Below are 26203 nucleotides of genomic sequence, written 5' to 3'. Positions count from 1 at the left end.
GACTTGGAGCCTATATTACTCTTCTCCAATCCACATATCTATACTTATATATCCCCGACAGCGGTATCTAAACGTCAAGGTTGTTGACAGCTATGGTGTAACGAAAATCAAAGATAGCGATGCAGTGTTAATTGGTCGAATTATCTCGAAAGTGTCAAATTACAATTCAGGTAAACTCATACTCTGATACAGCAAAAGTGTCGTACATCAAGATTAAATTATCATTTGTAGATTCGATTCGTCATCCAATCAGACTATTTACTCTGGTTTGGAGAAGCTTCTAGCAAAACATTCAGTGTACATGGAATACATCATTAGACAAAGTGACACACAATCATGTATTACCATCATTCAGTACATGTGTCATCGTTGTATAGACTAAAAACAAGTTCTCCTATCACACAATAAATATATAACGTCAATTGTGGCATTATTTACGCAAATAATGTCAAAGAATTGTGAGATTTAATTGAAGACAAAGGACATGAAATTAAAATGGTGATAATATGTACTCAAAGATGAATAAAGAAGTTGTTTTCGATTGTTCGCGTTCATGTAATAGGTATTCGGTTTAGCTCAGCATATTGTCATCGCCGAATATAAAAACATTTAAGATTCACTCCCTAAATAGACAAGGTAATAAAAGTTCATTGAAAACCATAAGCATGACATGTATAAATTAAAATTACAACTTCTCATCAACCGATAATTAAAGATATAGTAACTGGGCAGAATCTTGTAAAATATATTGTTGGCGCCGTGACCAGGTTTTCGAACAGATACGCATTATTATCTTTAAGTTAAGTTTCAAATATCTTCTGTAGTTGTATGGTATCAAATTATGAATACTATATAATTGTAGTTCAGATATGGAACATGCTCTTAACGGCAACGAATGAACTGCGACATATTAACTATATACACAAAGGAGACTGGTGTGGTGTTGTTATAGGAAAGATAACTTCGACTATAAACATCATCAAGTATGAAATCATCACCTTAAGTTACTCGTAACAACCTGAACACATCATTTGCGTACATATATCCACTTACATACATTATTGTCATTTAAGCATTGAACTGCTTTCAGCTTCATAAAATTTGCCTTTGTCCAGTTGGCATTCATCAGCCCATAACTTCCAACTAAAAGCAGTTCAATGCTTATATTTACATTTGACAACGATTTTTAAAGACTATATCCAGGAATTTTGCTCCGACGATGAATGAACAAATTATTGTCGTCAAAGACGGAGCAGCCTTTTCAACAGCCATCTTTTGTTATCGCCGACGTGACAATTATGACGTCACTATATTAATGACGTCATAATAAAGATTTGGAAGTTATGGACTCATAACTTCCAAGTGAGCTTGGTAAAGTTATATAGTGGGGCTGCTGTGTAAATGTAAATATAACACGATTAAAGTTGCTGCGTCTCCGACAATTATGAGTGACTGAAAACAAGGACAGGCTGTTGTATTTCTTTATATAACACCAATCAATTTCATCCCTAATTCTATCGTACCCCGCCGTCATATCTGGTAAGTATTTTTTGGTCTGATAAGTGATTATTATCAGGGCTCTGTCATGTTTGTTTTGTATTAATCGTTGGTGTTAATTATATATAATTATATGTCACCTTATTCATATACACTGTCGGTGACTTAATAGCATCTTGATAATATAAATATCGTGTTTTTCCCATACGCGTTCGATTATGAATGGACGGTCACTTGGAAAGCTCGTGTTTGTTACCACTAGGTGGCGGGTTTGAATAATAGATAAGATGACATCAAGATGACCAACAGGTGCCGCTTTACGTTGATGGTGCCGCAGACGGAACTATGACTAGAACTGTCGTTATGGTAACAAACATACTGACCAGGTATACCAAAAACAATGCTTTGTCGACAACTTCCGCCACGAAATACCACTGGCGTTTCCGCTCCATTACAGCTCGTGACCTGTTTATTCGAAACACCTGTTCCATGTATTCTTCATGGGAGGAAGACTGACTAGATTCGTTGTCAAGACTCACAGTTTCCTCCTCCATATCGTCAGTATGCAACGCTCGTCTATATGATCGTCTGTTACGCAACATCCGCCGATATGACGTCATGTCACAGGAAGAAGAGCACTGACCGTCGTCTGCTTCTATTTCCATTTCTTTTTTAATGGGACCTAAATGAGTTGATGAGCACTGAGGCACACTTCCATTTCCCTGAGGTTTTCTCTCGGAATTTGTAACGATTTCGCTGTCGTTGTAGCACACATTCATCTGTACATAATCCCCGACATCTAGTCCGTCATATACTCCGGTTATGGTATCGGCCGTTTCCGGACTATAGTCCGTCATTCTGTGGTGTTGGTTTCCCAAGGGGTCCGTCATCACGAGACAGGGTCGGTCACGTGACGGGGGTATATAATCACGCTCCTCAGCACAAAGATCGAACTGAAAGTCCCAGGAACGAATCTTGGTGCAGACAAGTTTACTGAGGCAGGTCTCACAGAACCACATGACCCACGCCGGAACCATGGGAACCGGCTTAAGGCCGCCATGTTTCTTTATGATGAGAACTACTGTAGCCATTATCATCGATATACAGTTCATGGTCATTACTAGGAATATAAAGATACCTGTAACATAGAAAGTTTCAGAAAGTGTCATTCACGTAGGACATCATATCATATGTGGCTTAAAGGGAGATTATATCAACGTTATCGGGGAAAATCTTATCCATGGTGAAAGGAGATGGGGAGGGGTAGTAATTTCAAGGCTAGAGGGGAAACTACGTCAAATGTTAGAGGGATAATCATATTTAATTTATGGGGTTAATGTAATGATAGACAAATGGGAATTAAGGTACTGCTATATGGAAAGCAATACTAAGTGCCTGAATATCTACAAGGAAGATTTTGGTTATAATTATATAATAGATTATACATTGATTTTTAGTGGAAATGACACATGAGAATATTAAATGAATGATCTTGCCATATATATATATACATGTATATAAAATGTTTAAGTTGACGGGATGCTAGTAATAAATATATATAAAACTGATAACTGACAAAACAAGACGTCGCACCATGGTGTACTGTTACTATGTAGATCTACCTGGGGATCTAATACAATGAAAGCGCTAGTGCAAAATGTAACGTCTTCTTTTGTCAGTTATCAGTTATATATGTATATATATGTTTTGTCGTACTTTACCTATCGTATATAAGTTGTTCGTACTTACCTAAGATAGGTGTTGTATTGGTATCAGGCACATTTTCAGCAATCAGCAGCTGGAGCACATATAATGTCAGAAACACCGTTAGACCAATGGATATCTTCTCGCCGTGGTGACAGGGCAAGAGGAAGGTAGCAAGTGTAAGGACACAAAGCATTATGGTTGGGGCAATCACAATATAGTCATAGTAGATAGATTTGCGTTTGATTCTCAGGCCAAAGTTTATCATGGGGTGACTTCCTGGCCCGGGACAACATGTCTCATTGGCTACTGTCCGGTTCAATGTAACGCCCAGAAGGTCAAATTCACTATTAAGCATGTACCCCCCAAGGTCAGGTTTGGTTGGATACGCCTGCAAGTCAATTTTTGTTCCATCATATATCCAAGATCCAAAATTTATCCTGCACCTCTGACTGTCGTATGGGAAAAACTTGACATCCATTGAACATGCGCTCTTGATCATCAGCGGAACTGTCCATTTTATCCCGCCATCGCTCTTGATCATCAGCTTACTTCCTGTTACGTTCACAAAGCCATCTAGCTCTCCTCCCGCTCTGGAACAAGAATTCATTAAAATTACATAATTTGTCAAGTCGTGAATCTGATAGTTGGTTTTTACCCTGATATTCATCTGTAACTTTACTAGTAAGTGTGTTCTTTATTAGCTGTCACAGCTAGTGACATTATGTTTTGTAAGTTTGTTGTATGAGCGACTATAACTGTAAATACCAATGTTGGAGAATGCTACAAGGCGTAATATCAAAATTAAGAGAGAGAAAATTATAACTAAAACATTCCCTTCATGACAAAAATTTAAAGTGTTTTTGTAAATATCTAAATCAGTGGAAAACAAAATTCGGTAGGTCCTACAAAAAGCATTGCTACCGCTCGTAAGCAGAACGCTTATATAAACAAATCACATTTTCACAATTTGTGTAATATCCCAAAGCCAATTGATTGATTTACACAATAGGATGTTTTATTAAAAAAAATTATGGTCTTTGTCCAAAAGTTATTGGACGGTGTCATTATAGAGAATGATTATATGGAGGATGACGTAAGTGTTCCTTGCGATGTAATTAACTGGATAGTTACGTGTTAAAGATGAAGATATCGGGGATCCACACGTATGTAGAGGCCACCATCAATGTGTCAAGTCCGGCATAGTCGTTCGGATCCCACTGTAAGTTCTCGTCCACCCAGCTCTGTGATGCAAATGTAAGCATTGGATATACATATCATGATTCGTCAAGATGTTTAAAAAAGGCGCTAGTCAGATCTATATTGCAAGTGCTATCCTGTTACAGCGAACCAATTAAAACAGTATGTTTAAAATACATGTCTCTCCAACTCAATGTTATGACGTCACTTTGACCGAGACAATCAGGCCAAAGGTGAGCGGAGCTACTGTTCGACATTGAATCCTTAGTTTTGTTAATTACGAACGAAACATTACTACAGACGGATGCTTCAAATACTAATTACACATGTCCTTTTTAGTGATGATATAATCAACCATGAAACGACTATACTGACACATCGAGAAAATATCGATACGAGAGAAATAGCTATTTCATAGATAGAATAATCACAGATGTTACAACAAAGTGCTAGCCCAAAACATGATTTTCTGACCTCTTGTATCCACATGGAAGTCGTCATCACCTGCTTCTTTTCATCCTGAAATAATAATAATCAATGCATCGTACAGTAGTTGGCTGTCTTTGTATACATGGTACATTGGAATATTGGTACAGAAGATTCTTCAATCAAAAAAACAAAACAACTTAATACCATTCGAGGTGTTCCATCACTCTAAAAAATCAAACTCATCTGATAAACCAAGGTATAAATTCACGTTTACAGTTTAGACACAAACTCCCTTCACCTAACAGACCAAGACACAAATTCATATTGTTATAGGCCAATTCTGTCACGTGTCACCATTATATCACGTTGCCTGGAAAGCTTTCTTTGACCCTGGCGTCCGGGACACTGACATTAAATTGAACAGTCAACAATAAAATACATTTTGTCTAGACATGATTGGACGACTGACAGAAGAACGGCTGACAGAACTGAATCAATGGAAATGACCAATGCTGCCAGGAGAATATCGATAACATAACTGTATATGTTGTATACAAAATCATATTGTGTTCTTGATAGAAATATTAGCGATCGTGTTCTTAGTCTATTCCCTTCGAATTTAGTACAAAACCATTCGGGGAGAACCACATGCTCAGCCGCTGTTTCGAATATACATTCATGACAGCCGATACAGCCACTGTTTCGTAGATACTTTCATGACAGCCGATACAGCCACTGTTTCGTAGATATGAAGGTGTGATATGAGAATCTCGAATCTACTCACTAGATCGAGAATCTGATTGAGAGCCACGCCAAACTTGATGACTACAGGAAGGCTGATATTGTTGATGGGCCGTGGAGTGGTATCATAAGTCCGGAACAGGTCCCTGAACAGTAACTTTTCCGTGCCATTACGTACCGCACCTATAACAATCAAAATGGAACAATAAACATACGTACCACGGTCCTATTGTAAATGAATTACAGATCGAATTTCAAAATCTACTTCTGTTACACCAATTGTATATCCAACTGCAGTTAAAGACCGCATGAACTCCTCTTCACAAAGTTTAGCTTATATAATGTCTCGAATGTATAAGGTATCCGTTTGATAAGTCCTCTGTGGCTTTAAATAGTCCTGTTAATATCTATATAAACTATTGATAGCATATGACAACAACAATCGTGTATTTATTTTCCAATTTTCAAAACGTTTTCAAAATAAGCATATGAATAAATTTGTAACAATAGATATGTTTGTCAGTATGAGTGACGGGAGAAAAAAATTGCTGAAATCACAACCTCACATTTTAAATGCTTAAAACCTATCAATTGAAGACTAAATGTGTTTATTTAGCTTGTAGTGTGTATGGAAATGATGATTGTCAAGTTCATTTTGTCATATGAGCACACGCAAGTAAAATAGAAATACGTGGACTTGAAAAGGCAAAACTGTCAATTTGATGAAAATTCACAGAAGCAGAGGCATTTGCAATTCACAGAACATTGGCTAAACCATTGATCTGTTTGCAAACATCTGATTGGATCCTGCTTAAAATAGAACCAAGAAAAATAGACGTATTTGTTGAGAGCTGACACGGTATTTACGTATCCGGATTGACCATTGTGATGATCACAAATTGTCAACGAGCTCCAATCGAATTGAAAGTTTGTCTGGCAGATCTCGATAATCTAAAGGGTTTTAGGGTTTAGCTTCAGTGTTCATTTGCACATAGACTTGATAAAGTGTAACGTTCAGACGCATGGATTCTTACAAAATTTGAAATTTTGCAAATTATAAATATTACTTCGGTATAGTTAACTTTTCCCCTTTGAATAAGAAAGAGAGCCATACTCGGCATTTGGGGAAAACCATCTCATTTTAAGACTACCGGTATATTATCAAAGATTACCTAGCCTATACACAGAAATACACATCACTTTCCCGTTCCCCTGAACACTTCAGATTTTATCAAACATCCAGTCCGCTAATAAGCGTCTCCATAAATGTCTCGCTGTGTCAGGACACTAGACACCCTCGGAAGTCCAGGGGTTGTGGTCACGTGCGCACGATGTATATGCCTTCTGAGAAAATAGCCCTCGATGGTATATCTTCCGGATGCTGATTTAAAGCGTCTAATACTATTCCGTTTATTTCAGAAAAAAATACCTATAAAAAGGGTACTTTGTCACAAACATCTCATTGCGTCTAAATGTGTCTTGGAAAATACTATTCTCAGTAAAGAGCAGAAACGAAAACATAAATATTCCAACAATGGGGAAACAATCAATATTTCTCTCAAAGATTCAAATTTATATTCTGTTTGACGATGTGCTACGGGTTAAAAATAACAACACTTGTAAACCTAAATAGCGAAATACTAATAACGTTGTTGTTCACTGCAGAATAACATTAGGTACAGCCCTAACTATCATCGACCGTACCTCAGAATGAAATCATGACCTGATTAATTTCAAACGTTCAAATGACGTCGATAATGCACGCAAGGCATTGCACCCAAGATAATCACTCCATGGAATATTGGCGAGTACAATATTGGGATGACGCAGCACCTGTCGTGTCAATTTTTTAGTCATGTCGATATGATTTACAATACTGACTAGATATATAGTAACAGACAATCTCCCTGATATATTTATTTGATATCTGGTTCTCACTGATCTATCTATTCTGATGGGGCGCGTGGTGCCCGGATATAGTGTTTATACAGGTACCTACATGTGTGTGGAGCTGGGCTATCCAGCTGTCATATTAGTCATTTTGTAACATGTATAAATGTTTCGGCGCTCTGTGAAGTGGATATCGGTCATCTACCTCCAGCTTGTAACAAGATCTACTCGGCCATCTGCAGCTAATAGGTATGTATACCCCAGGGCGTGATTTTCCACTGTAACGACATCACGGTGCTCATCGGGCGAAAGTCTGTCCACCAATCGGTCGTTTCTACGTGTTTGTATTGAAATATTATATATATTATTTACTTAAACTATGTGTTTTCAAAGAATTAATCAATATTGCTTTCCTCTTTTATATTCTTGCAAAATCTCAAAAAATTACATAAATGTGAGACATCGAAACAGGGAGCGAATACCCAAACAGGTGTGTCGATGACATAATATCATAATCAATCTTATTCACCATATATGCCCATACAATCCAAATCACGTGACTAGATGATGTAAGTATCACAACGGACGGAGGTTCTGGCCGAAAGAGTCACCGTACACGTGTTACCGAACATTAACACGTCCAGTCAAAGTCATCTAATGCTCTAACAAGCGTATCTTAAACAAAAACTTGACTAGGCGGTCAACTTTCAAGTATCCTAAACAAGAACATTCACTAGACACCCAACGTATCTTAAAAAGAATGTCATTAGATAGCCACGTTACAAGTATCCTTACACAAAACCATTGACTAGACTGTCACCGTACAGGTATCTTTAAACAATAACATTGACCAGACGCTTTCCGTGCAAGAATCCTTAAACAAGAACATATTGGCAAGAAGGTTAACGTACAAGTATCCTCAAACAAGAGCATTATTAGGCAGTCAATGTACAAGTATCCTTAAACAAGAGCATTAGTAGGCAGTCACAGTACAAGTATCCTTAAACAAGAGCATTAGTAGGCAGTCACAGTACAAGTATCCTTAAACAAGAGCATTTGTAGACAGTCAATGTGTAAGTATCCTTAAACAAAAACATAGACTACTGTCACTGTACAAGGATCTTTAAATAAGAACATTGACGAGACGGTCACCATACAAGTATCTTTAAACAAGGACACATGGACCAGAATCAAGATCATAAGTGGACATTCAAGGTATCATTAAATAAGAATACTGACTCGATGATTACCGCATTTATTCCAAAGAAGTTTATAACTATAGGAAAGTTTGGTTTATCTTCACACTATCTAGCTATATAAACGAACAGATACTATAATATTAGCGATCTCAAAGATATGGTGCTGTGTATAACTCAACGTCTGACGTCGAGGATGTATGAATACCATTTCATTATTACCTGTGAAACTTTTGAAAATTTAAGAATAAGATACATAAAAAGTATCATTAAGGAAAACCATTCATGTTTAAACTTGTTAAATTATCATCAATTAACAACATCAAGGAACAGTGTCAATTTGGTAAAGTCATTTTTAAAACTAATTAAGTAACTTCTCTTATGCCACTCTCCACTGTATACGTTTTTACGTTTTTGATTTTTTCCTTGAACTGTCACATCTTTTATAATGTCCTTGTACAGATGGGTTGTAGGGCCGAAATTAATAAATGAACTGAGCTGAACCATGACCATTAATCAGTATCGTTGTTTTAGGGTTTGGGATTATCTTACGGTAAACTCCAAATAACGACAGCATTGATAGCTCTCTGTAAAGCGTATTACCACAAAAACAATAATTTCGTATCCGCAATATCCCAAAAATAATGACTCAAAATGCTGGTTTTCTTGTCCGTCTCCTTGACCACGAACACCGAAATATTCTAATGGGTCCAACAATTTATTTTTTAAGTCTCAAGTAACCTTCAACAAAGACAGTGCCAGTGGACCATTTATTTTGTCCTACGCAGATAAATATAGCGATTGACTTCGTGACTTTGTAAGGCACAATCATCCTTAAACAAGGACACCGATAGTCTGTGTACCAGTATATTTTATGTCGGTGAGATGTATGCCTACTGGTATTGATCGAGTCCTGTGACACTCCGTATTACAGTGGCGAGTTCAACATGCGCTCAGAGACAAGGAAAAGATACACAAATTTTCGTCTTCACTTAATTCGCTAATTCAGCTGTCCTGTTTTGCGTTTCGTTGTTTATAAGATCCGGAAACTCTGCCGTATTACATTTGTCAATAACTCAGTACTCCATGACAATCATGGAACTCTCAATGCCTATTTTGGTGTTAAGTCAATGTCAAATTCAAGGTCACAAATGTGAACCGCCATAACATCAACATATTGATTGTTCCTGGCATTTAGTCCGTGGTACATATGAATAAGGTCACATGCTATGATGGTGAAGTTGTATGAAATCGTGAATAATGTATTCTATAAAGTTCAAGGTCACATTTAATGCATTTTAAAAAGTTCAAGGTCATCTTTAACGCTTTTTATTAGCAAACATTGCGAAACACCAGATTGAAGCAGGATTGTAGGAAGACTGCAAGTATACGTTAAATTGTCAAAGCCATGAATTTAAATTCTACAGCATTTCTAGTTAAAGAGATGATTATCAACGAAATTGAAAATATTATACAAACAAAATATTATACAAACAAAATATTATACAAACAAAGTCTCAGAAAAACAAAAGAGACCATATATGTTTCTATGTTTAGTCATGTGACCCTGGATAGTGTTCACTTTGCAATACAGGTTATAGTTTTTTTTTTCTAATATATGCTTAGTAATGAGTTAATGAAATCACTGTCTTTCTTAACATGCCCACACTGTTAATATGAAGAAAAAACAAAAACAAAAAACAAAACACAAAAACACAAAAAAAAACAAAAAAAAAAACAACACAGAACATAAAATAAATAAATTAATATTTAACGCGTGCAGTAGCCGCCCAGAGACAACATAAAGGCTCCTCTATATTGAATCAATAGTGTTTGAGTGCAATAGCGATTCGATTAGTATCGACGGTCTCCCTGTGGTCTGCGTGGCGGTGTGAATAGATAGGATTTAAGTTCCACCTTCTCAAAGAATATCAGATTTTGTCTGCCGTGCTTGATGCTAGAGTTTCTTTCCTCGTAAATTGGTATGATCTGTGCCACGTCCACGTCTAATATGGAAATCGGTGTCTGCATATCGGTATCCGGAACCTGTATTTTATGATAACCGGCATCCGGATAACATGTTTTATGGCAGAAAAGCGTACGGCTGTCTCAGTACTATCTGAAATACATTGCTTTCGGTATATTAACGACTTAGGTAACATACATTCTGTGTATTAAATCGAATCGATTTCCATGGATGTCATTCTTGACTTTTTCTTATCACTTTTTGTGATTTTACCAATCAGAGCACTGCTTTCAATTTCTGATTTTACCAATCAGGGCACTGCTTACAAACGACAATGGGGAAAATGAAGATTTGCATATAGGTCTCCTCTTGTAATATGACGTCATAATGCAAGATATAATTCATAACGCTAACGTACTGAGACAGCGTCGTATGCTTCGCACTCGAGAAAAATATCAAAATATTAACCACACTCGCGAGATATATTTGGTATTACTGAACACACTGTTAGATATCCTCTATATATACATACTAAGGCGTCAATTTAGTGTTAACAGATATTTTATATGCACCAGTCTAGTATAAAGGTCCTAGATTTCTGTTATCAATGTGCCAGTCTTGTCTTGATTTAGGCGCCAGCCTTTCTTGTCATTCTAGTCACAGGAACTTGTCACGAATTCCCAACCCACGGTCCATATATATCATATAAATATCATATTGATGGACCGTGGGTTGGGAAATCGTGCCAAATCCCTGTGGTTCTAATGTAAAACATTAATAGTACTGTAACCTAAATCCCCACTAGTCTAGCATAATGAGGAATTCACCATCTGAAATAAAAGTGTCTAATAGTATCGGTTACAAAGTAAACGAGGATTTGGAATAAAGTTATTGTCTCTCCAAAGATCACCGAAAAACTAAAACGTATCCTACATATATTAGATCAAATCGATAATTAAGAATTCAACGTACGTATTCATGATTACTGAAAATACGTTGCAGGTAAGTAAATAATCAAACATGATCGATTTTATTAGCATCGCTAACAAACACGAGTATAACACACAATTACGCACATTTAGCAAGCAATGCACAACGAATAAATATCGATCTACAGCCCCAACAATAGACGACTTTCTCTTGATGAAATGAAGACGGCAATCCCATGAGGAGATTTTTGAAGAGATGTCTTGCATGCCAGGGACGTCTGTCTTCAATATCGATTTTAATCATAGTTATAATGCATTAAAATGAAGGATTTTTTTCATCCAAGAAAACCTTTTTACGTGTTAAACTTGTGATAACATGGGCGGTTAAGGCACGTGTCGGTGATGTCACGCCGCTACGGCGACTTGTTCGAGGTAGCACGTGTTGGTGACGTCACGACCCGTTGACAGCTTGGTGGAGGTGACACGTGTCTGTGAAATCACGACCTACTGACGATTTGACGGTCGTAACACGTGTTGGTGACATAATGACCCACTGACGACTTGATGGAAGCGACACGTATTGGTGACGTCACGACCCACTGACGACTTGATGGAAGCGACACGTGTTGGTGACGTCACGATCCACTGACGACTTGATGGAAGCGACACGTGTTGGTGACGTCACGATCCACTGACGACTTGATGGAAGCGACACGTATTGGTGACGTCATGATCCACTGACGACTTGATGGAAGCGACACGTATATGTGACGTCATGATCCACTGACGACTTGCTAGAGGTGACACGTGTCGGCGTCGTGACGACGCGCTGTTACGAGTTTTACAGATGATAAATTCACCAAGAAATAACACACAATTTATCGTGTCCGACTTGATTTGATTTGACATTGATATTCTAAATACATTTTTTCCAGCAGTTTGATGTTAGTTGCAGATTGGCACCCAGCGTTAATGCAAGAGTTTGTTTACTAATTGTCAGCTACATGTATCACCCAGAAGACTTGATTAGCGTCACGTTGTCGGCTAATTAACGTTACCAGAACCGTTAAGTTCTGTACACTGTAACAACCCCATCAATAATGCATCGCCGCTTTAACACGTCAGTCAGTGTTCTGAAGTTTTTTCGTGAAACTCATTCCTAACCTTCCTTATATAATTATGTTTTTGGCTTAGCTGGAAGAGCCATGGATTTTCCTGTTCACGCGGTCGTGGATCAAGAGTCTCGATTGATATCATGGAAATCTAAAGAAAAAAGGGTAGTAGTGCATTTAAGGACAAGGCGGTGTGGCTTTTACGTACTAGTGTTAAAATACGGTCTCTGTCACTCAGCTGACGAACTGGCGTCTTTGACTCAGTGGTATGAGCCGGGGATTATCACGTCAGGGACCCCGTTTTGATTTCCGTCGGGCGCTTAATGATCACTATTTCGTACTTATATGTTTGACTTTTCTATATTATCTAAAGGGACCTGATAAGTTGTAACTGTCTGTCTACACGCTCGCTAAGACAGATCCTTAAGTAAGGGCGTATCTCACTGGCGGAGACGTCGCCGCGATTGCCGCGACTCATAGTCGCCGCGACTGTGCGGCGACTCGGGAGAAAAAAAAAAGTCGTGCACTCTCACCAAGACAACACCAAGGCGACTGCCGATAAGTTGACGATCAATTTGCACAAAAAGTCGCCGGGATGTCGCGGAAACGTCGCTGAGAAGTCTCCTTAGTCGCGGCAGTATCGGCGATGCGAGCCTGGGGTGTGTCACGTGGTCTCTGAAATACGTCAAGCAGCGTCGCGGACACGTTGCGGAGACGTCGCGAAGACGTCGCGGCAATGTCGCCGCAACGTCTCCTCAGTCTTATTAGTCTTTATTAGGTCTCGGAGACGTCGCGACGTCGCGAAAACGTCTCTCTAGTCGCGGACAAAATTAATCTCCATCAGTTGCGGCGACGTTGCAGGGACGTCTCGTAGACGTCGCCGAGACTTGCCGGAGACCTACTGGAGACTAAAAAAAGTCTCCTAAAAATCGAACATGTTCGATTCTCCCGCGACTCCACGGAGACTCGGCTAGTCTCCAGGAGACGTCGCAGTGACGACGCCGCGACTAGCGGAGACTCGAGTCGCCAGTAGGTCGCCAGTTAGTCTCCAGGTCAGTGAGATACGCCCTTCAATACAGGTCGTAGCAAATTTAGATCCCAGGGAATATGGATATAAATATACTTAGTTGTGAACGAGGATATTCTTTAGACCCCCAGTATACATGTATATGGTATAATTCTCGTCACTGTTAAAGATTACGAGAATAAAATCATTATTGATTGTCGTTGGTCCCAATACCTACACGTAGTCTCAACACCATTTATCCGGGAGTACCACTGTCTCAACACCATTTATCCGGATATCCCTCTATCCAGACAACATTAACTCGGGTGCCCACATATCCGGGTGTCCACCTATACAACCATCACTATACCGGGTGTCCCCCTATCCAACCATCATTATACCGGGTGTCCCCCTATCCGACCATCATTATACCGGGTTTCCCCCCTATACAACCATCATTATACCGGGTATCTGTCTATCCAACCATCATTATACCGGGTGTACCCCTATCCAACCATCATTATACCGGGTGTCCCCCTAGCCAACCATCATTATACAGGGTGTCCCCCTATACAACCATCATTATACCGGGTGTCCCCCTATCCGACCATCATTATACCGGGTGTCCCCCTATCCAACCATCACTATAGCGAGTGTACCCCTATCTAACCATCATTATACCGGGTGTACCCCTAACCAACCATCATTATACCGGATGTCCCCCTAACCAACCATCATTATACCGGGTCTCCCCCTATCCAACCATCATTATACTGGGTGTCCCTCTATCCAACCATCATTATACCGGGTGTACCCCTATCCAACCATCATTATACCGGGTGTCCCCCTATCCAACCATCATTATACCGGGTGTCCCTCTATCCAACAATCATTATACCGGGTGTCCCTCTATCCAACCATCATTATACCGGGTGTCCCTCTATCCAACCATCATTATACCGGGTGTCCCCCTATCCAACCATCACTATACCGGGTGTCCCCTAACCAACCATCATTATATCGGTCGTCCCCCTATACAACCATCATTATATCGGATGTCCCCCTACCAACCATCATTATACAGGGTGTCCCCCTATCTAACATCATTACACCGGGTGTCCCCCTATCCGACCATCATTATACCGGCTGCCCCCCTATCCCACCATCATTATACCGGGTGTCCCCCTATCCTATCATCATTACACCGGGTGTCCCCCTATCCAACCATCATTATACCGGGTGTCCCCTATCCGACCATCATTATACCGGCTGCCCCCTATCCCACCATCATTATACCGGATGTCCCCCTATCCAACCATCATTATACCGGGTGTCCCCTAACCAACCATCATTATACTGGGTGTCTCCCTATCCAACCATCATTATACAGGGTGTCCCCCTATCCAACCATCATTATACCGGCTGCCCCCCTATCCCACCATCATTATACCGGGTGTCCCCCTATCCAACCATCATTATACAGGGTGTCCCCCTATCCAACCATCATTATACCGGGTGTCCCCCTATCACGAACCATCACTTATAACCGGGTGTCCCCCTATCCAACCATCATTATACCTGGGTGTCCCCCTATCTAACCATCATTATACCGGTGTCCCCCTATCTCAATCATCATTATACCGGGTGTACCCCTATCCAATCATCATTATACCGGTGTACCCCCTATCCGACGATCATTATACCGGATGTTCCCCCTATCCAACCAGCATTATAACCGGGTGTCCCTCTATCCACCAGCATATATAACCGGTGTTCAACCTAATCCAACCATCATTATAACCGGGTATCTGTCTATCCAACCATCATTATAACCGGGTATTTGTCTCTCAAGCCAACCAGTCATTATACCGGATGTCCCCCTATCTCAACCATCATTATAAAACCGGGTGTCCGCCTCTATCCGACCAGCATTATACTGGGTGTCCCCCTATCCAACCATCAGTAACAACCGGGTGCTCCCACTATCAGTCATCCATTATGAACCGGGTGTGACCCCGATCCAACAATCAATTATACCGGGTCTCTCCCCCTAACCAACCATCATTATACCGGGTATCTGTCCTATCCAACCATCATTATACCGGGTATCTGTCTATCCAACCATCCATTATACCGGATGTCCCCCTATCTAACCATCATTATACCGGGTGTCCCCCTATCCGACCATCATTATACCGGGTGTCCCCCTATCCAACCATCATTACACCGGGTGTCCCCCTATCCAACCATCATTATACCGGGTGTCCCCCTATCCAACCATCATTACACCGGGTGTCCCTCTATCCAATCATCCTATACCGGGTGTACCCCTATCAAACCATCATTATACCGGGTGTTCCCTATCTAATCATCATTATACCGGGTGTCCCCCTATCCAACCATCATTATACCGGATTGTCCCCCTAACCAACCGTCATTATACCGGGTGTCCCCTATCAACCATCATTATACCGGGTGTCCCCCTATCCGACCATCATAATACCGGATGTCCCCCTAACCAACCATCATTATCCTGGGTGAACCCCTATCCCACCATCATTTGCCGGGTGTCCCCCTATCCCACCATCATTATACCGAGGTGTCCCCCTATACGACCATCATTATACCGGGTGTCCCCCTATCCAACCATCATTATACCGGGTATCCCCCTATCCAACCATCATTATACCGGGTGTCCCCCTAACCAACCATCATTATACGGTCGTCCCCCTATACAACCATCATTATACCGGATGTCCCCTAACCAACCATCATTATACAGGGTGTCCCCCTATCTAACCATCATTACACCGGGTGTCCACCTATCCGACCATCATTATACCGGCTGCCCCCCTATCCCACCATCATTATACCGGGTGTCCCCCTATCTAACCATCATTATACCGGGTGTCCCCCTATCCAACCATCATTATACCGGGTGTCCCCCTATCCAACCATCATTATACCGGGTGTCCCCCTATCCAACCATCATTATACCGGGTGTCCCCCTATCCGACCATCATTATACCGGCTGCCCCCCTATCCCACCATCATTATACCGGGTGTCCCCCTATCCAACCATCATTATACAGGGTGTCCCCCTATCCAACCATCATTATACCGGCTGCCCCCTATCCCACCATCATTATACCGGGTGTCCCCCTATCCAACCATCATTACACCGGGTGTCCCCCTATCCAACCATCATTATACCGGGTGTCCCCCTATCCAACCATCATTATACAGGGTGTCCCCCTATCCGACCATCACTATACCGGGTGTCCCCCTATCCAACCATCATTATACCGGGTGTCCCCCTATCTAACCATCATTATACCGGGTGTCCCCCTATACAACCATCATTATACCGGGTGTACCCCTATATCCCACCATCATTATACCGGGTGTCCCCCTATCCGACCATCATTATACCGGGTGTCCCCCTATCCAACCATCATTATACCGGGTGTCCCTCTATCCAACCATCATTATACCGGGTGTCAACCTATCCAACCATCATTATACCGGGTATCTGTCTATCCAACCATCATTATACCGGGTATCTGTCTATCCAACCATCATTATACCGGATGTCCCCCTATCTAACCATCATTATACCGGGTGTCCCCCTATCCCACCATCATTATACCGGGTGTCCCCCTATCCAACCATCATTACAACCGGGTGTCCCCCTATCCAATCATCATTATACCGGGTGTACCCCTATCCAACCATCATTATACCGGGTCTCCCCCTAACCAACCATCATTATACCGGGTGTCCCCCTAACCAACCATCATTATACCGGGTATCTGTCTATCCAACCATCATTATACCGGGTATCTGTCTATCCAACCATCATTATACCGGATGTCCCCCTATCTAACCATCATTATACCGGGTGTCCCCCTATCCGACCATCATTATACTGGGTGTCCCCCTATCCAACCATCATTACACCGGGTGTCCCCCTATCCAATCATCATTATACCGGGTGTCCCCCTATCCAACCATCATTACACCGGGTGTCCCTCTATCCAATCATCCTTATACCGGGTGTACCCCTATACAACCATCATTATACCGGGTGTCCCCCTATCCAATCATCATTATACCGGGTGTCCCCCTATCCAACCATCATTATACCGGGTGTCCCCCTATCCAACCATTATTATACTGGGTGTCCCCCTATCCAACCATCATTATACCGGGTGTCCCCCTATCTAACCATCATTATACCGGGTGTCCCCCTATCCCAACCATCATTATACCGGGGTGTACCCCTATCCGACCATCATTATACCGGGTGTCCCCCTATCCGACCATCATTATACCGGGTGTCCCCCTATCCCACCATCATTATACCGGGTGTCCCCCTATCTGACCATCATAATACCGGATGTCCCCCTAACCAACCGTCATTATACCGGGTGTCCCCCTATCCAACCATCATTATACCGGGTGTCCCCCTATCCGACCATCATAATACCGGATGTCCCCCTAACCAACCATCATTATACCGGGTGTCCCCCTATCCAACCATCATTATACCGGGTGTCCCCCTATCCCACTATCATTATACCAAGTGTCCCCCTATACGACCATCATTATACCGGGTTTCCCCCTATCCAACCAACATTATACCGGGTGTCCCCCTATCCAACCATCATTATACCGGGTGTCCCCCAAACCAACCATCATTATACCGCGTGTCCCCCTATCCAACCATCATTATACCGGGTGTCCACCTATCCAACCATCATTATTCCGGGTGTACCCCTATCCAACAATCATTATACCGGGTGTCCCCCTATCCAACCATCATTATACCGGGTCTCCCCCTAACCAACCATCATTATACTGGGTGTCCCCCTATCCAACCATCATTATACTGGGTGTCCCCCTATCCAACCATCATTATACCGGGTGTCCCCCTATCCAACCATCATTATACCGGGTGTACCCCTATCCAACCATCATTATACCGGGTGTCCCTCTATCCAACCATCATTATACCGGGTGTCCCCCTATCCGACCATCACTATACCGGGTGTCCCCCTATCCAACCATCATTATACTGGGTGTCCCCCTATCTAACCATCATTATACCGGGTGTCCCCCTATCCAATCATCATTATACCGGGTGTCCCCCTATCCAACCATCATTACACCGGGTGTCCCTCTATCCAATCATCCTTATACCGGGTGTACCCCTATACAACCATCATTATACCGGGTGTCCCCCTATCCAATCATCATTATACCGGGTGTCCCCCTATCCAACCATCATTATACCGGATGTCCCCCTAACCAACCGTCATTATACCGGGTGTCCCCCTATCAAACCATCATTATACCGGGTGTCCCCCTATCCGACCATCATAATACCGGATGTCCCCCTAACCAACCATCATTATACTGGGTGAACCCCTATCCCACCATCATTATACAGGGTGTCCCCCTATCCCACCATCATTATACCGAGTGTCCCCCTATACGACCATCATTATACCGGGTGTCCCCCTATCCAACTATCATTATACCGGGTATCCCCCTATCCAACCATCATTATACCGGGTGTCCCCCTAACCAACCATCATTATACCGGTCGTCCCCCTATACAACCATCATTATACCGGATGTCCCCCTAACCAACCATCATTATACAGGGTGTCCCCCTATCTAACCATCATTACACCGGGTGTCCCCCTATCCGACCATCATTATACCGGCTGCCCCCCTATCCCACCATCATTATACCGGGTGTCCCCCTATCCAACCATCATTATACCGGGTGTCCCCCTATCCAACCATCATTATACCGGGTGTCCCCCTATCCTATCATCATTACACCGGGTGTCCCCCTATCCAACCATCATTATACCGGGTGTCCCCCTATCCGACCATCATTATACCGGCTGCCCCCCTATCCCACCATCATTATACCGGGTGTCCCCCTATCCAACCATCATTATACCGGGTGTCCCCCTAACCAACCATCATTATACTGGGTGTCCCCCTATCCAACCATCATTATACAGGGTGTCCCCCTTTCCAACCATCATTATACCGGCTGCCCCCCTATCCCACCATCATTATACCGGGTGTCCCCCTATCCAACCATCATTATACAGGGTGTCCCCCTATCCAACCATCATTATACAGGGTGTCCCCCTATCCGACCATCACTATACCGGGTGTCCCCCTATCCAACCATCATTATACTGGGTGTCCCCCTATCTAACCATCATTATACCGGGTGTCCCCCTATCCAATCATCATTATACCGGGTGTACCCCTATCCAATCATCATTATACCGGGTGTCCCCCTATCCGACGATCATTATACCGGGTGTCCCCCTATCCAACCATCATTATACCGGGTGTCCCCCTATCCAACCATCATTATACCGGGTGTCAACCTATCCAACCATCATTATACCGGGTATCTGTCTATCCAACCATCATTATACCGGGTATCTGTCTATCCAACCATCATTATACCGGATGTCCCCCTATCTAACCATCATTATACCGGGTGTCCCCCTATCCGACCATCATTTTACTGGGTGTCCCCCTATCCAACCATCATTACACCGGGTGTCCCCCTATCCAATCATCATTATACCGGGTGTACCCCTATCCAACAATCATTATACCGGGTCTCCCCCTAACCAACCATCATTATACCGGGTGTCCCCCTAACCAACCATCATTATACCGGGTATCTGTCTATCCAACCATCATTATACCGGGTATCTGTCTATCCAACCATCATTATACCGGATGTCCCCCTATCTAACCATCATTATACCGGGTGTCCCCCTATCCGACCATCATTATACTGGGTGTCCCCCTATCCAACCATCATTACACCGGGTGTCCCCCTATCCAATCATCATTATACCGGGTGTCCCCCTATCCAACCATCATTACACCGGGTGTCCCTCTATCCAATCATCCTTATACCGGGTGTACCCCTATACAACCATCATTATACCGGGTGTCCCCCTATCCAATCATCATTATACCGGGTGTCCCCCTATCCAACCATCATTATACCGGATGTCCCCCTAACCAACCGTCATTATACCGGGTGTCCCCCTATCCAACCATCATTATACCGGGTGTCCCCCTATCCGACCATCATAATACCGGATGTCCCCCTAACCAACCATCATTATACTGGGTGAACCCCTATCCCACCATCATTATGCCGGGTGTCCCCCTATCCCACCATCATTATACCGAGTGTCCCCCTATACGACCATCATTATACCGGGTGTCCCCCTATCCAACTATCATTATACCGGGTATCCCCCTATCCAACCATCATTATACCGGGTGTCCCCCTAACCAACCATCATTATACCGGTCGTCCCCCTATACAACCATCATTATACCGGATGTCCCCCTAACCAAATCATTATACAGGGTGTCCCCCTATCTAACCATCATTACACCGGGTGTCCACCTATCCGACCATCATTATACCGGCTGCCCCCCTATCCCACCATCATTATACCGGGTGTCCCCCTATCAAACCATCATTATACCGGGTGTCCCCCTATCCAACCATCATTATACCGGGTGTCCCCCTATCCTATCATCATTACACCGGGTGTCCCCCTATCCAACCATCATTATACCGGGTGTCCCCCTATCCGAACATCATTATACCGGCTGCCCCCCTATCCCACCATCATTATACCGGGTGTCCCCCTATCCAACCATCATTATACAGGGTGTCCCCCTATCCAACCATCATTATACCGGCTGCCCCCTATCCCACCATCATTATACCGGGTGTCCCCCTATCCAACCATCATTACACCGGGTGTCCCCCTATCCAACCATCATTATACCGGGTGTCCCCCTATCCAACCATCATTATACCGGGTGTCCCCCTATCCGACCATCACTATACCGGGTGTCCCCCTATCCAACCATCATTATACTGGGTGTCCCCCTATCTAACCATCATTATACCGGGTGTCCCCCTATCCAATCATCATTATACCGGGTGTACCCCTATCCAACCATCATTATACCGGGTGTCCCCCTATCCGACGATCATTATACCGGGTGTCCCCCTATCCAACCATCATTATACCGGGTGTCCCTCTATCCAACCATCATTATACCGGGTGTCAACCTATCCAACCATCATTATACCGGGTATCTGTCTATCCAACCATCATTATACCGGGTATCTGTCTATCCAACCATCATTATACCGGATGTCCCCCTATCTAACCATCATTATACCGGGTGTCCCCCTATCCGACCATCATTATACTGGGTGTCCCCCTATCCAACCATCATTACACCGGGTGTCCCCCTATCCAATCATCATTATACCGGGTGTCCCCCTATCCAACCATCATTACACCGGGTGTCCCTCTATCCAATCATCCTTATACCGGGTGTACCCCTATACAACCATCATTATACCGGGTGTCCCCCTATCCAATCATCATTATACCGGGTGTCCCCCTATCCAACCATCATTATACCGGATGTCCCCCTAACCAACCGTCATTATACCGGGTGTCCCCCTATCCAACCATCATTATACCGGGTGTCCCCCTATCCGACCATCATAATACCGGATGTCCCCCTAACCAACCATCATTATACTGGGTGAACCCCTATCCCACCATCATTATGCCGGGTGTCCCCCTATCCCACCATCATTATACCGAGTGTCCCCCTATACGACCATCATTATACCGGGTGTCCCCCTATCCAACTATCATTATACCGGGTATCCCCCTATCCAACCATCATTATACCGGGTGTCCCCCTAACCAACCATCATTATACCGGTCGTCCCCCTATACAACCATCATTATACCGGATGTCCCCCTAACCAAATCATTATACAGGGTGTCCCCCTATCTAACCATCATTACACCGGGTGTCCACCTATCCGACCATCATTATACCGGCTGCCCCCCTATCCCACCATCATTATACCGGGTGTCCCCCTATCCAACCATCATTATACCGGGTGTCCCCCTATCCAACCATCATTATACCGGGTGTCCCCCTATCCAACCATCATTACACCGGGTGTCCCCCCTATCCAACCATCATTATACCGGGTGTCCCCCTATCCGAACATCATTATACCGGCTGCCCCCCTATCCCACCATCATTATACCGGGTGTCCCCCTATCCAACCATCATTATACAGGGTGTCCCCCTATCCAACCATCATTATACCGGCTGCCCCCTATCCCACCATCATTATACCGGGTGTCCCCCTATCCAACCATCATTACACCGGGTGTCCCCCTATCCAACCATCATTATACAGGGTGTCCCCCTATCCAACCATCATTATACAGGGTGTCCCCCTATCCGACCATCACTATACCGGGTGTCCCCCTATCCAACCATCATTATACCGGGTGTCCCCCTATCTAACCATCATTATACCGGGTGTCCCCCTATCCAATCATCATTATACCGGGTGTACCCCTATCCAATCATCATTATACCGGGTGTCCCCCTATCCGACGATCATTATACCGGGTGTCCCCCTATCCAACCATCATTATACCGGGTGTCCCTCTATCCAACCATCATTATACCGGGTGTCAACCTATCCAACCATCATTATACCGGGTATCTGTCTATCCAACCATCATTATACCGGGTATCTGTCTATCCAACCATCATTATACCGGATGTCCCCCTATCTAACCATCATTATACCGGGTGTCCCCCTATCCGACCATCATTATACTGGGTGTCCCCCTATCCAACCATCATTACACCGGGTGTCCCCCTATCCAATCATCATTATACCGGGTGTACCCCTATCCAACAATCATTATACCGGGTCTCCCCCTAACCAACCATCATTATACCGGGTGTCCCCCTAACCAACCATCATTATACCGGGTATCTGTCTATCCAACCATCATTATACCGGGTATCTGTCTATCCAACCATCATTATACCGGATGTCCCCCTATCTAACCATCATTATACCGAGTGTCCCCCTATCCTAACACAATCCCGGTGTCCCTCGATCCTGACACAATCCAGGTGTCCCTCTATCCTAACACAATCCGGGTGTCCCCCTATCCTAACACAATCCCGGTGTCCCTCTATCCTAACACAATCCCCGTGTCCCTCGATCCTGACACAATCCCGGTGTCCCCCTATCCTAACAAAATCCGGGTGTCCCCCTATCCTAACACAATCCGGGTGTCCCTCTTTCCTAACACAATCCCGGTGTCCCTCTTTCCTAACACAATCCCGTGTCCCTCGATCCTGACACAATCCAGGTGTCCCTCTATCCTAACACAATCCGGATGTCCCCCTATCCTAACACAATCCCGGTGTCCCTCTTTCCTAACATAACCCTGTGTCCCCCTATCCTGACACAATCCAGGTGTCCCCCTATCCTGACACAATCCCGGTGTCCCTCTTTCTAACACAATCCCGGTGTCCCCCTATCCTAACACAATCCCGGTGTCCCTCTATCCTAACACAATCCCCGTGTCCCTCGATCCTGACACAATCCCGGTGTCCCCCTATCCTAACAAAATCCGGGTGTCCCCCTATCCTAACACAATCCGGGTGTCCCTCTTTCCTAACACAATCCCGGTGTCCCTCTTTCCTAACACAATCCCGGTGTCCCTCTTTCCTAACACAATCCCGTGTCCCTCGATCCTGACACAATCCAGGTGTCCCTGTATCCTAACACAATCCGGATGTCCCCCTATCCTAACACAATCCCGGTGTCCCTCTTTCCTAACACAATCCGGGTGTCCCTCTGTCCTAACACAATCCGGGTGTCCCTCTGTCCTAACATAACCCTGTGTCCCCCTATCCTGACACAATCCCGGTGTCCCTCTTTCCTAACACAATCCGGGTGTCCCTCTGTCCTAACATAACCCTGTGTTCCCCTATCCTAACACGATCCCGGTGTCCCTCTTTCCTAACACAATCCCGGTGTCCCTCGATCCTGACACAATCCAGGTGTCCCTCTGTCCTAACACAATCCCGGTGTCCCTCGATCCTGACACAATCCAGGTGTCCCTCTGTTCTAACACAATCCCGGTGTCCCTCTGTCCTAACATAACCCTGTGCCCCCCTATCCTGACACAATCCAGGTGTCCCCCTATCCTGACACAATCCCGGTGTCCCCCTATCCCGACACAATCCAGGTGTCCCGACTAACATAACACAATCCCGGTGTCCCTCTATCCTGACACAATCCAGGTGTCCCCTATCCTAACATAACCCTGTGTCCCTCGATCCTGACACTATCCTTGTGTCTCCCTGTCCCGACACAATCCAGGTGTCCCGACTAACATAACACAATCCCGGTGTCCCTCTATCCTGACACAATCCAGGTGTCCCCCTATCCTAACATAACCCTGTGTCCCTCGATCCTGACACTATCCTTGTGTCCCCCTATCCTGACACAATCCGGGTGTCCCTCTATCCATCAACTATTAATCCTTTTGTCCCACCACCCAGCCTCTAGACATTTTATATTTATTGTTGAAGAGGAATTATTCAATATGGTTTCCAAAGATTTTACTATTCACTGTATGAAGACAACACACGAAATGTATCGATATAAGAGTTTGTCAGGTTTTAGCGTGTTTTATCTAGGAATATATTTTTTATTTCATTCAAATATCTGTATACACGTATATAAATACATAAAATATAAGGGATACAAAATCACATATTTAGGTTTTTTTCTGAAGCAATGACCTAATAAACTTTTCGACACATCTTACGAACATATCAGACCCCCTCCCACTCTCCCACTGACATCATCTAGCTACTCCGCAGTTTAAATCGGTACATTAATACCAAGCCATCGACCGCTATTTCTATATAAATCCCAGGTATACTCACCATAGGTATAACCGGTAAAAATCAGGCCAACACAAAAAGCCAGAGCCACCTCCATTCCTTTCCGCGAACCAGTAGCACACCAATGTTGTACCAAAGTCAAAATTCTCATGTGCTCCTTTTTAAAAGCTGAAATTTCACGACTAGACGATCCTGTCAGACATCTTTCTCAGCTAAAGACTGTTGACTGGTTCCAAACACAAGCTGTATCGTAATCTAGTCAGTCAGCTGTCTGTACGAATAGCTCTGTATACAACGTAGACCGCCGGTGTTCTACTCCAGACTAGTGAAGCTGAGAATTGGTACGGGCTCAGAATCACACTACTGCCGTCTTATCAGGAGCGGAAGGAGATCTGCTGTTCTACACCTCGTGTGTGCTACTGAATTGAAATTCTTATTAATATTTTTTTCGGATTTTTCTATTACAATCAAGTCGCACCAAATCTAGACTTCAGGAAAATGGAATCTGTATAAGGTATATTTAAATTTCAAGCATTCAATATCTTCGTTGAGCTATATAAGTAATTGGTACGTATACACGTGCGCCATGGAATCGTTCTCACCAAGAAGAAATAGCGAGAATAAAGCAGCACATGAATCCTATTTCCCTCTTGGAGACGGTGTCGATTGCTTGACAACCAACA

The 26203-nt window shown here is 43.6% G+C and overlaps 1 protein-coding gene across 1 annotated transcript; it reads right to left on the bottom strand.

Moving 5' to 3' along the window:
* Positions 1-1333: 1333 nt before the first annotated feature.
* LOC117333816 (neuronal acetylcholine receptor subunit alpha-10-like) lies at positions 1334-25810 on the bottom strand. The gene is made up of 6 exons (XM_033893226.1): positions 25563-25810; positions 5615-5754; positions 4876-4920; positions 4336-4445; positions 3247-3794; positions 1334-2635 (listed from the first exon to the last, which is right to left on the bottom strand). Exons 1-6 carry the CDS (start codon positions 25669-25671, stop codon positions 1815-1817), a joined length of 1773 nt encoding a protein of 590 aa, XP_033749117.1. The 5' UTR covers positions 25672-25810; the 3' UTR covers positions 1334-1814.
* Between the last annotated feature and the right edge of the window lie 393 nt (positions 25811-26203).

The sequence above is a fragment of the Pecten maximus genome, chromosome 9, assembly GCF_902652985.1.
Source record: "Pecten maximus chromosome 9, xPecMax1.1, whole genome shotgun sequence".
NCBI classification, from domain to species: domain Eukaryota; kingdom Metazoa; phylum Mollusca; class Bivalvia; order Pectinida; family Pectinidae; genus Pecten; species Pecten maximus.
Note: the sequence above shows the minus strand (reverse complement) of the source record. Positions and strands in the feature narration are given on the sequence as shown.